This window comes from Petromyzon marinus, chromosome 15 (assembly GCF_048934315.1).
Source record: "Petromyzon marinus isolate PM22_M1 ecotype Great Lakes invasive population chromosome 15, UKy_Petmar_22M1.pri1.0, whole genome shotgun sequence".
NCBI lineage: Eukaryota > Metazoa > Chordata > Hyperoartia > Petromyzontiformes > Petromyzontidae > Petromyzon > Petromyzon marinus.
Genome location: NC_133681.1, coordinates 6503559 through 6516435, shown reverse-complemented (window position 1 = coordinate 6516435; position 12877 = coordinate 6503559). Strand labels below are relative to the sequence as shown.

The window sequence follows — 12877 nt, the reverse complement described above, 5'->3', positions numbered from 1 at the left end:
AAAAAAAAGAACTATACAAACATCTTAAAGTGACTATGTGTGACTGGGCAAAACAGAAAATCCATGGGAAAACAAAAACAGGAAAAATATTCCTGAAAAAATCACCGTACACCAACGCTGTGTGCAAAAAATCCCAGTGGGATGCAAGTCAAACAACAACAACCACAACCACAAGAAAACTTAGATTAAGGCCATCAGTCTAACTCCGTACTACAATAAAAACAACCATGTCCAAACCTAAAAAAACGTTTTCGAAATCACCAAAAATTAAAGCCATAATTGCAACGTAACAGTGATCATAGGGACTGTGACCGAATATTTTTTTACAATAAATTACATAAATAAATAATATAAATAGCAGTGGCGTTCCTTGCCTCTGTAAAACATGAAGCCAGTATTTGGTTCACTCTTGCCTGGCGACTGACGAGAGAGAGAGACGCTGAATGGTCGAAACCTGTCCAGAGTTTGCTTGTATTGAAGCAACACTGCTGATTGTTGTGTACTCCCACACAAGAAGGCCGCGTTGGCTGATGGGATGTATCAATTGTACTTTAGATATGGGAGGAAAGAGGAGGCGGATGATATCCTGGGAACTGATGCTTCAATCTCTCCGCTTTTTTTCACGAAAATACCCTCCAACTAACTAGCAGGCGTTCTGGATTTTAACTTTGGTGACACGCGTTTACTTAATGAGTGTATACAGTTGTTACGGTAGTTCCGTGTTTATTATTACGTGTCTTGTTTAATATAACAGCACCATGCCTGGCCCTGACTAAGTAATGTATTTGCTACTCTTTTGGGTTTTTCGGTAAAGTCACGTAGGTAAAAAAAGAAAAACAACTACATTTATATTCTTGGTTCTTTCGGTAAAGTCACGTAGAAGGGAACCAATAAAATATTATTTTAAAATATTAAAATACCGAAAGAATATGAATCCCTGCAGCCACGAAAGCTTTAAATCAAAACTAAATGTATTTTATTTTTTTACCTACGTGACTTTACCGAAGAGAGAAAACAAAGAGTACGAATCATTGTAGTCACGAAAGCTTCAAATCTATAAATATATTTGCTGCCATGCATTACGACATCGAACACGGGGGTTCCTACGTTGGGCAAATGCAGTGCGCGACGGATTTATCAATCATCAGGCGCGTGCAGCGTTGCCAGCGCAAGCTTCACCCGAACGTGAGAGGAGAGGCGCTTGGGGCGATGACGGCACTGGCGTGGCGGGTCGCCAGCCCCGAAGTGTGGCAACCCCGCACCCAGACACATCCCGTCCCCTGAAACAGCTCTCTGCCCGTCACTACTCTACCTAGGGGGGCCGTCCATAAATGACGTCACGCGATTTTGGACGATTTTTTACCCCCCTCTCCTCCCCCTCCCCCGTCACACGGCGTCACAAAGTCAGACACACCCCCCCTCAAATATGACGTCACAAAGCTCTGCCCCCACCCCCCATTTTTTTTTTATAAAACATGCTTCAAATCGCTTTAAACTATTGTCATTGTAGTGCGTATTTAATGCGGAGCTGCACTCTGTTGTTGTAGGAGAAAACATTTATTTAAAAAAAAGTATATTTATTAAGGAGAACGTGTTGTCTATATTTATTTAAAGTTGCGCATTTTGATGTGACGTCATATTTCTCAACCCCCACCCTTCATCGTCACACATCGTCACAAACGTCTGACCCCCCCCCCCCCCCTCTAGGTGCCTGACATCATTTATGAACAGCCTCTTAAATATATAAAGTATATTTAAGGGGCCGTCCTCAACATGGACACCCCCTCATTAATAATCATGAGCAGGTGACGTCCTCCACATGGACATCCCCCTCATTAATAATCATGAGCAGGTGACGTCACTCTACATGGACACCCCCCTCATTAATATTCATGAGCAAGTGACGTCCTCCACATTGACACCCCCCCTCATTAATAATCATGAGCAGGTGACGTCCTCCACATGGACACCCCCCTCATTAATAATCATGCGCAAGTGACGTCCTCCACATTGACACCCCCCCTCATTAATAATCATGAGCAGGTGACGTCCTCCACATGGACCCCCCCCCCTCATTAATAATCATGAGCAGGTGACGTCCTCCGCATGGACATCCCCCTGATTAATAATCATGAGCAGGTGACGTCCTCCACATGGACCCCCCCCCCACCATTCATTATAATTAACGGGTGACGTCACTCCACATGGGGGGCGTGGCGCCTCCGCCCCCCTCCACAGCGTCAACTCACAACCCTCACTACAAAGGCAGAACCCCCACGTCACGTGATCTCCGTAACGCTATTGTTGAGACATAGAAGTAAAAATGACGTCATGATGAACGAGGCATTATAACGTTAAAACAGTGGTTCTTAACCTTGTTGGAGGTACCGAACCCCACCAGTTTCATATGCGCATTCACCGAACCCCTCTTTAGTGAAAAATAAAATGTGATTTTTTTCAAATTCAAGACATAGATATGTTTTTTACTGGTACACAAAATTAGCCGTGCATGAACATTACCTTGTTCAAAGAATAAAACCAACACAATGCATAAACTCACAACAAATTACATACCTGGAAATCAATGTGACTTCTGCTGGTGCCTTTGAGAGATCAGTTCAGATATGCGTGGCTTCACCTTGGCAAGTGCCACTCTCATGTCATTTTCACAGCAAAGTCTGTTCCTTTTCTTCGTTTTTATGTCCAGCATCCTCGAAAAGGATTGCTCACAAAGATATGTTGTAACAAATGGTATAAAAAAATCCAGGGCTTTCTTAGCAATAACTGGATACTTGTTCGTTTGTCGACACCAAAACGTTGAGAGCGTTGTTGTTCTGAAGAGTTGCTGTTGAACCTGGCTCTGCTGAATTTCAATGATTTCGTCGAGGAATTCATCATTGACATCTGCTGTTTCAACAGCAAACGTGAACGGCTGTCTCACCCATGCTGGATATGACTCTCTTGTAGGAAAATATCCGTCGAGAGACTTTGCAAGCTCATCTAAGTGCGTGGCAATTGTTTGCTTCAGTTCCGTGGATACAGAAATATCTCCGATTCCAGACACATCTTCGATCTTACTTGCACAGTCGTCCAGAAGCGGGAAGTTTGCGAAGTTATTGTTCTCTGTTCGTCGTTTCCATAACGGTAGCTTTTTTTGAAAAGCCTTCAGGTGTTCTTCCGCTTCCATGATATTGACTCCACCACCCTGCATCTGCTGATTGAGATGATTGAGAGCTGCGAATATATCAGCCATGTACGCTAAAATGAGAATGAACTCAGGATTTTTGAAGCAATCTGCATGGCAGTGTTGGTGCTCTTGCAAAAACAGGGCTAATTCCACACGCATGGCAAAAACACGATTCAGCACCTGTCCCCGGGATAACCACCGAATATTAGAATGGAGCAGAAGTACCTCAAATTCAGAGCCCATTTCTTTACACAGCTCACTGAAGATGCGGTGCCTCAGAGCACTTTTTCGCACATAGTTCACACATTCCACCACAGTTTTTAATACTTCTGCCATTTTTGGAGGTAAGGTTTTTGTTGCCAACGCATGCCTGTGCAGAATACAATGCGTCACAATGATGTGTGGTGCATCGGCCTTTACTAGCGCACCAAAACCAGACTTTCTTCCCAGCATGACTGGAGCTCCGTCCGTACAAACTGCAGAAACCATATCCCATGAAAGATTGTTGTCTCTGAAGAAGTCATCCACAAGCTTCTTCACATCGGCTGCCTTCGTTGTTGTTGTAAGAGGCTTACAAAATAAAAAGTCTTCTTTTATCATGTCGTCTTTCACATAGCGTACAAAAACAGCAAGCTGGCTTAGATCAGAAACGTCTGTGGTTTCGTCGAGTTGAAGGCTGAATTTTGCCGGGCTTGAAATCAGATCCGCGACTACTTGAGCCAAGATGTCTTTACTCATGTCTTCTATTCTGTCACTGACGGTGTCATTTGAAAGGGGAATTTGGGATAATTTACCTTCGGCCGCTGTTCCGAGTATCAGATTCGCCATCTTTAATGCAGCTGGTTTCACAAGTGTTTCACCAATGGTGTGTGGCTTGCCCTGCTTTGCGATCAGGTAAGCAACTTCGTACGATGCTGTCAGGATCGGTTTGTTAACAGGTAGAAATCCAAGAGCAGGCAGAGTGGCCCTTTCATCGAATCTGGCTCTCTTCACCCTGAATTCAGCAAGTGTTGTGTTCTTGTATTCCCCGTCTCCATGCAGCTTCAAGAAGTGTTCCTTTAGTTTTGCCCGTGCAAGACTAGAGTTGCTGAACTTGGCGTTGCAAATCATGCAGATAGGACGCTCAGTCCCATCACGTTCTGTGATACATGAGAATCCATGTTGTACATATTCGTCCGACCACTTTCTTCTTTTGCCCGACATAGTTAGTATGGATAAAATATTAAAGAAATCACACGACGTACAACAACAACAGTCACACGTTGACTACTGAGTACGCACTAAATTCCCCGCAGCGCTGATTGGCCAAGCAGTGTAGCATGATCATCTGCAGCCAGTGATGGCCAAGCGGGCCGTGTGTGTCATCACAAATTTACACAATAATTCAAGTGTGTCCGGACCTCCGTGGCGGGGGCTCTGCCGAACCCCTGAGATCGACTCACCGAACCCCTGGGGTTCGATCGAACCCAGGTTAAGAACCACTGCACTAGAGGATAGAGCGCACAGCAGGAGACTCAAACAGACGGAGAGAGACACACAGACAGAGAGAGACACACACAGACAGAGAGAGACACATACGCAGAGAGACACACACAGAGACACACACAGATAGAGAGACATACAGAGAGAGAGACACACACAGACAGAGAGAGACACACAGACAGAGAGAGACACAGAGAGACACACAAAGACAGAGAGAGAAAGACACACAGACAGAGAGAGACACAGAGAGAGACACACAGACAGAGAGACACAAACAGGCAAAGAGAGACACACAGAGAGACACAAACAGACAGAGAAAGACACACACACAGAGAGAGAGACACACACATCCAGAGAGAGACATACACACAGAGAGACACACACAGACAGAGAGAGACACAAACACAGACAGAGAGAGACACACAGACAGAGAGAGAGACACACACACAGACAGAGAGAGACACAGAGAGAGACACACAGACAGAGAGAGACACAGAGAGACACACACAGACAGAGAGACACACCTAGAGAGACACACACACAGAGAGAAACAAAGACAAAGATCCCCCGTATAGCCTTAACAGACTGTAGGGGCAAGTGCTGTGAGCAAGCACCTATAAAGGCCGGCACGGCACACGAGGGTGTGAGAGAAACACACAGAGCCCTTTGGTGGCTTATCTCAGGACAGGATTACTGGAATATTTTATTTTAAAATCATGAACTTACATTTCCTTTGTTGAGATATACATGACATAACATGTGATACTGTACTGTAACGTATTTGTGTGTCTACTGCATATTAAAGTTTTGGCAGCGTGAGTGACGCTAAAACTAACGTTCCTCCCCGTAATCATAGATCCGTTGAAGTATTAAAATGCACTTTTTTAAAAATACAACAACATCTTGTATAAATATTTCTGGAATTTTAGTATTGTACATTACCGTGCCGATAAATACTGCTACAAATGGCGAAATAAAGAAAATTATAGTTTATGAAGTGAATGTTTTTAAAAATATTATACCGGCGATTGGATTTGAACCTGTGACCTTTTGACTCCTGACGCCTGGCGGCGAGGTTTGTAAGTATATAAAACACAATAATAATAATTAAATTAAAAAGGGGGCCTAAGGCATCACGGTACTGAATGAACCTACAGGCAGGCGCGACACCTTCTCACCTAATGCTAGTGGATTGATTTTGAATGGAAGCCCCTCCTACGAATTTGGTGGTTCCCGGAACCTGCGTTAGGCCCCCTTAATAAAAAGTCGAGGGGCTTAGCCCAGTGCACCACTGCGCCAGTTGATAACCAACGGCACATCCTGGCCATATAACTGCTACCTGTCCCCCGGCCGTACATCTTCGATGTATTAATCGCTTTTGAAACATTGACAAATCCGGTGTACATACTTTCAGAATATTTTGTTTAATTTCATCCTCCCGATAAACACCGCAACAAATGACTAAGGTAAGATGATTGTTTAAAAGTCATTAAAAAAGTATTACTCGGGTTGGATTTGAACTCGCGACCTATCGACCGCCGCCGCCGTGTGGCTACGGTGGAGTATTGCACTCCGGGCCTATGGCGAGCCCTTTGATGGCTCATCACGGTACAGGATTACTGTGATATTTTATTTTACATTAATAAACTTATATTTCATATGTGGAGACATACATGACATAACATGTGATACTGTACTGTAACGTATTTGTGTGTCTACTGCATATTAAAGTTTCGACAGCGTGAGTGACGCTAAAACTAACGTTGATCCCAGTAATTATAGATCCGTTCAAGCATTAAAATGCATTTTTTTAAATACAATAGCAAATCTTCTATAAATAATTCTAGAATTCTTGTATTGTACATAACGGTGCCGATAAATACTGCTACAAATGATGAAGAAAAGAAAATTATAGTTTATGAAGTGATTTTAAAAAATATATTATAACTGTGGTTGGATTTTAACCCGTGACCTTTTGACTCCTGACGCCTGGCGGCGAGGTTTGTAAGTATATAAAACACAATAATAATAAATCTTGATTGAAAGCCTGCGTGACTGCAGGAATCCATACTCTTTGTTTTTTTCGGTAAGGTCCCTTAGGTAGAAGAAGAAGAAGACAAATAATACTAGATCACGACGTTTCGATTTCCACACAAGCAACCGTCTTCAGGTGTGAGTGAGAAACAGGCTGCTGCAACAAGTCCTTATATAGAGAGCCGAGAGGGGGGAGGGGGGGTTGCCACGTCGGGCAAGAGGGTGGGGGCTGGAGCTTGTGCTGAGGATGTGGCCATTGTATTGTGAGATATTAACATGTCAATGTGTAGTTGACGGTATATCCGCCACTAGGATGATAGAGATGAACAGGGTGAAGGAAAAGCTCGGAGAAGATCGAGGGTCGAGTGTATTGACGGTAGATCAGCCACTAGGGGGATAGAGCTCACAGCAGGAGACACAAACAGACGGAGAGAGACACAGAGAGAGAGAGACACACACAGACAGAGAGAGACACAAACAGACGGAGAGAGACACACAGAGAGACACACACAGACAGAGAGAGAGATACAGAGAGAGATACACACACAGAGAGACATACACAGACAGAGACACACACACAGAGAGACATACACAGACAGAGAGAGACACAGAGAGAGAGACACACACAGAGAAACAAAGACAAAGATCCCCCTATAGCCTTAACAGACTGTAGGGGCAAGTGCTGTTAGCAAGCGCCTTTGAAGGTTGGAACGGTACACGAGGGGGTGGGTGGCCAGCACCACGCTCGACCGCCTTTGTCTCCCAAGTGGCAATGTTTACACACCGCACCAGGTACTCATTTGAGGCTGAGTCGACCTAGGGGAGGCCCGGGACCGGTTCAGATAATCGTCACTGGTGTAGGCCGTGAGCGGGAATTGAACACAGGTCGCCAGGTTCATAGTGCAGCGCGCTAACCGCTACACTATTGCTCCCCACCAGAGAGACACACACACACAGGGACACACAGAGAGAGACACACACAGACAGAGAGAGACACATAGAGAGAGACACACACAGATACATACAGAGAGAGATACACACAGACAGAGAGAGACACATAGAGAGACACACACACATACACATACAGAGAGAGATACACACAGACAGAGAGAGACACACACCTAGAGAGACACACAGAGAGAGAGAAACAAAGACAAAGATCCCCCGTATAGCCTTAACAGACTGTAGGGGCAAGTGCTGTGAGCAAGCACCTATAAAGGCCGGCACGACATACGAGGGGGTGAGAGAAACACACAGAGCCCTTTGGTGGATTATCACAGGACAGGATTGCTGGAATATTTTATTTTAAATTCATTAACTTACATGTCCTTTGTGGAGATATACATGACAGAACATGTGATACTGTACTGTAACGTATTTGTGTGTCTACTGCATATTAAAGTTTTGGCAGCGTGAGTGACGCTAAAACTAACGTTCCTCCCCGTAATCATAGATCCGTTGAAGTATTAAAATGCACTTTTTTAAAAATACAACAACATCTTGTATAAATATTTCTGGAATTTTAGTATTGTACATTACCGTGCCGATAAATACTGCTACAAATGGCGAAATAAAGAAAATTATAGTTTATGAAGTGAATGTTTTTAAAAATATTATACCGGCGATTGGATTTGAACCTGTGACCTTTTGACTCCTGACGCCTGGCGGCGAGGTTTGTAAGTATATAAAACACAATAATAATAATTAAATTAAAAAGGGGGCCTAAGGCATCACGGTACTGAATGAACCTACAGGCAGGCGCGACACCTTCTCACCTAATGCTAGTGGATTGATTTTGAATGGAAGCCCCTCCTACGAATTTGGTGGTTCCCGGAACCTGCGTTAGACCCCCTTAATAAAAAGTCGACGGGCTTAGCCCAGTGCGCCACTGCGCCAGTTGATAACCAACGGCACATCCTGGCCATATAACTGCTACCTGTCCCCCGGCCGTACATCTTCGATGTATTAATCGCTTTTGAAACATTGACAAATCCGGTGTACATACTTTCAGAATATTTTGTTTAATTTCATCCTCCCGATAAACACCGCAATAAATGACTAAGTAAATATGATTGTTTAAAAGTCATTAAAAAAAAGTTTTTTATCGGGTTGGATTTGAACTCGCGACCTTTCGACCGCCGCCGCCGTGTGGCTACGGTGGAGTATTGCACTCCGGGCCTATGGCGAGCCCTTTGATGGCTCATCACGGTACAGGATTACTGCGATATTTTATTTTACATTAATAAACTTCGATTTAAAGCTTTCGTGACTGCAATGACTCATCTTCTTTGGTTCTTTCGGTAAAGTCACGTAGAATGATAATAAAATAATAAATTGATAAAATAAAATAACACAATAATATTCTCACGACGTTTCGGCCACAACACAAGCGGCCTTCATCAGGTGAAGGGGGCGAGACTGTCTGGTAGGACAGCGCTGGAGTGAAAGAGCCACGTTCAGATACGGCCTTTAAGCTGTGTGAGAGGAACAAAGCGCCTTGACAAAGGAATTAGCATAGAATTTAGCATTGAAATGGCTGAATGATTAGCTTGTGACTGGTCACAGAAATAGCTATGTTAAAAGTTAAAGCATACACACCCGCAGAGGCACCCATTGTTAAAGGGATTAGCATAGAATTTACCATTGAAATAGCTAAGTTAAGGCATACACATCTTGACAATGGAATTAGCATAGAATTTAGCATTGAGATAGCTGAGTGGTTAGCTTGTACCTGCTGCAGAAATAGCTACGTTAAATTCAGAGCATACACCTTCACCGAGGCCCTTAGTACAAATCAAACAGGAGAATTTAGCATTGAAATAACTAGGCGAATCCAGCATTGAAACAACTGAGTGATTAGCTAGTGACTGGTCACAGAAATGACTACACATCTGAGCTATTCACAGTACTATATAGTGAACCAATAAAAACTAAAATATAAATTACCTTCATGTTATCAATAAACTCTATATTCTCCAATCAGCTAAGCTACCAACAATAAGTCGTTATATATCACAATGCTATATGGCGAAAAAATGGGTGGATTCTTACCCTCAAATTTCAGCCCCACGGATAGCTACGGGTCCCGTTCAGACGGACGAGTTCGTCCATGGTCGGAACAGAGGAGGGGGAGAGAGACAGCTGCGAGGCCCTAGTATGCTCCATATTGTAAAACTATACCATTAACCGTGGTGTGAGAGGTATTAAGAGGCAATGCTGGCGGTCTGAAGGTCATCGTAAAAATACAATTAATTAAGAACAGAAATGATTTAAAACATCTTTCCAGTGGTTACTAAGCCTGAATCCATCTTCTCGGTTGAAATTGTCTCTGTGCTTGTATATGTGAATGGCCTCATGAACGAATCTCTCATGGTAGCCGGTTGGTTTGCAAAGAACCTCCGTCTTGGAGAAGTCAATGTCATGTGAGCCCACTGAATTATAACAGTGATCTGCCACGGCAGAGGAGTTCGTCCTACCGTGTTTCAAGTCTGCTTTGTGTTCGCGGATGCGGTCCGAGATATGTCTTTTGGTTTCTCCAATGTAGCTACTACCACAGAGGCACTTTAGTTTGTAAACGCCCGGGTACTGTATGTCTGGAACAGCATCTTTTACAGATGGAACTAAATCACGGATTTTATGTACTGTGTTGAATCGGACCTGGATCTTGTGTTTGTTCAGGATTTTGGAGATCTTTTTAGTGACCCCTGCAATGTAGGGTAAGGTGATGGTTTTGAGTGGCTCCACAAGAGGATCCTTCTTCATGACTGGAGTGATGGCTTTGCGGATTGTGTAGTCGGAGTAGCCATTAGCCCTGAGAGCCTGGTGTACGTGCTTGAGTTCACTGGTAATGTGTTCCTGGTCAGAAATGCATTGGGCTCTATGGTATAGAGTCTTGATGAGGGAGTTCTTCTGGGATGGATGGTGGTGGGAATCCGGTTTCAAGTAAGCATCTGTATGGGTAGCTTTCCTGTAGACAGAGTGGCTCATTGAACCATCATGTCTTCTTTTAATTAAGACATCCAAAAAGGGTAGTTTGCCATCTTTTTCGACCTCCATGGTAAATCTGATGGCTGGGTGTATGGAATTGATGTGGTCGCGGAATTGGTCTAGAGCAGGCTGGCCATGTGGCCAGATGACAAAGGTGTCATCAACGTACCTCTTCCATAAGGTCGGGCGTAGAGTGGCAGTCTGGATGGCGTCAGTTTCAAATTTTTCCATGAATACGTTGGCTACAACCGGAGATAGGGGGAAGCCCATTGGGGTGCCCTCAGTTTGTTTGTAGAAAGTTCCATTCCAGGTGAAGTAAGTGTTGGTTAAGCAATGTCTCACCAGGGGGGGTACATCAGTATGCAGTCCTTGATGAACCAGGTCTTCAATGATAGCGATGGTGTCAGGTACCGGGACTTTGGTGAACAAGGACACCACATCAAAACTGACAAGCAGGTCGTTTAGGGGCAGGGAAATGCCTTTGATTGTCGATACCAGGTGAGTAGAATTTAGTACCGCAGAGGTGGTTTTTCCAGTGAAAGTTTGCAGTATATCAGCAAGAAAACGTGCCAGTTTGTAGGTGGGGGAGCTGATAGTAGAGACGATGGGACGAAGGGGTGTATCTTCTTTGTGTATCTTTGGAAGGCCATATAATCTTGGTGGTCTGGCAGCAGAGGGCTTCAACGAGAACTGTTTGATCTCATCAATTAATGCTGTTGAATCAGAGATTATTTTGTTCGTTTTGGTGACCAGGCTGTTGGTGGGATCTCTTTTTATTTTTGTGTAGCTGCCATCGTTGAGTAGTTCTTGAATTTTGTTGTTATATTCTGTTTTGTCCATGATGACAGTGGCATTGCCTTTGTCGGCTGAGAGGACGACAATATCATCCCTATTTTTTAATTGAGATAATTCAAAACGTTCGTCTTTGCTGATGTTGCTGGGTGGCAACTTAGCGCTTTTGAGGGTTGCAGCGATTTCAGATCTTGCTACGTCTGCAGAGATGTGACTCAAGCCCTTGAGTGGAACGTCGACATGGGCAATGATATCATTAACCGGTAAGTGTCTCGGTGTGACAGCAAAGTTTAGACCTTTAGCTAAAACGGATTTCAGACCATCAGAAATGGAACTGTTACTGCGATTAATTACGACTTTGTTGACGTCTATCTTTTCGGTGTGTGGATCCGATTTTTTGCTGGAGAGGTGATTGAATTTGGAAATCAAATTGTCCCTACATTTGTTCGACATAGTGGCAGCCGAAGAGGTAGTCATATTGTCTACATGTTCCCAATCCGATGTAGACATTGTTGCTGTCAATTTTAAGTGTGATTTGTAGAGTGTCTTGTCTAACTGATCGAGTTCGGTGCGTTTAAGTCTGATTTTTTCCGAGATAAGAGCGAAGCTAGTTCTAGCTAGAATTCGTTTTGCATTGAGAGAAGTTGCAACAGCAGAGGTTAGTGTAAATGCGGTTGGTATTACCTTAGAGTCGCGGCATCTCTTCAGAAAGGTGAGAGACTCGATTAGTTGAGCCTTCTTATCCCGAAGTCTGTTGAATGATCTTAAGGATGTGTGGAATCCCTCCCCGTAGAGGCGGTTAAATTTCGATTTAAAGCTTTCGTGACTGCAATGATTCATCTTCTTTGGTTCTTTCGGTAAAGTCACGTAGAATGATAATAAAATAATAAATTGATAAAATAAAATAACACAATAATATTCTCACGACGTTTCGGCCACAACACAAGCGGCCTTCATCAGGTGAAGGGGGCGAGACTGTCTGGTAGGACAGCGCTGGAGTGAAAGAGCCACGTTCAGATACGGCCTTTAAGCTGTGTGAGAGGAACAAAGCGCCTTGACAAAGGAATTAGCATAGAATTTAGCATTGAAATGGCTGAATGATTAGCTTGTGACTGGTCACAGAAATAGCTATGTTAAAAGTTAAAGCATACACACCCGCAGAGGCACCCATTGTTAAAGGGATTAGCATAGAATTTACCATTGAAATAGCTAAGTTAAGGCATACACATCTTGACAATGGAATTAGCATAGAATTTAGCATTGAGATAGCTGAGTGGTTAGCTTGTACCTGCTGCAGAAATAGCTACGTTAAAGTCAGAGCATACACCTTCACCGAGGCCCTTAGTACAAATCAAACAGGAGAATTTAGCATTGAAATAACTAGGCGAATCCAGC

The 12877-nt window shown here is 43.7% G+C and overlaps 1 protein-coding gene across 1 annotated transcript; it reads right to left on the bottom strand.

The window, feature by feature from the left end:
• Window positions 1-8990: 8990 nt before the first annotated feature.
• Window positions 8991-12320, bottom strand: LOC142924638 (uncharacterized). Its single transcript, XM_076067265.1, has 2 exons — window positions 9755-12320; window positions 8991-9177 (listed from the first exon to the last, which is right to left on the bottom strand). Exon 1 carries the CDS (start codon window positions 11990-11992, stop codon window positions 9956-9958), a length of 2037 nt encoding a protein of 678 aa, XP_075923380.1. The 5' UTR covers window positions 11993-12320; the 3' UTR covers window positions 8991-9177; window positions 9755-9955.
• Window positions 12321-12877: the final 557 nt, after the last annotated feature.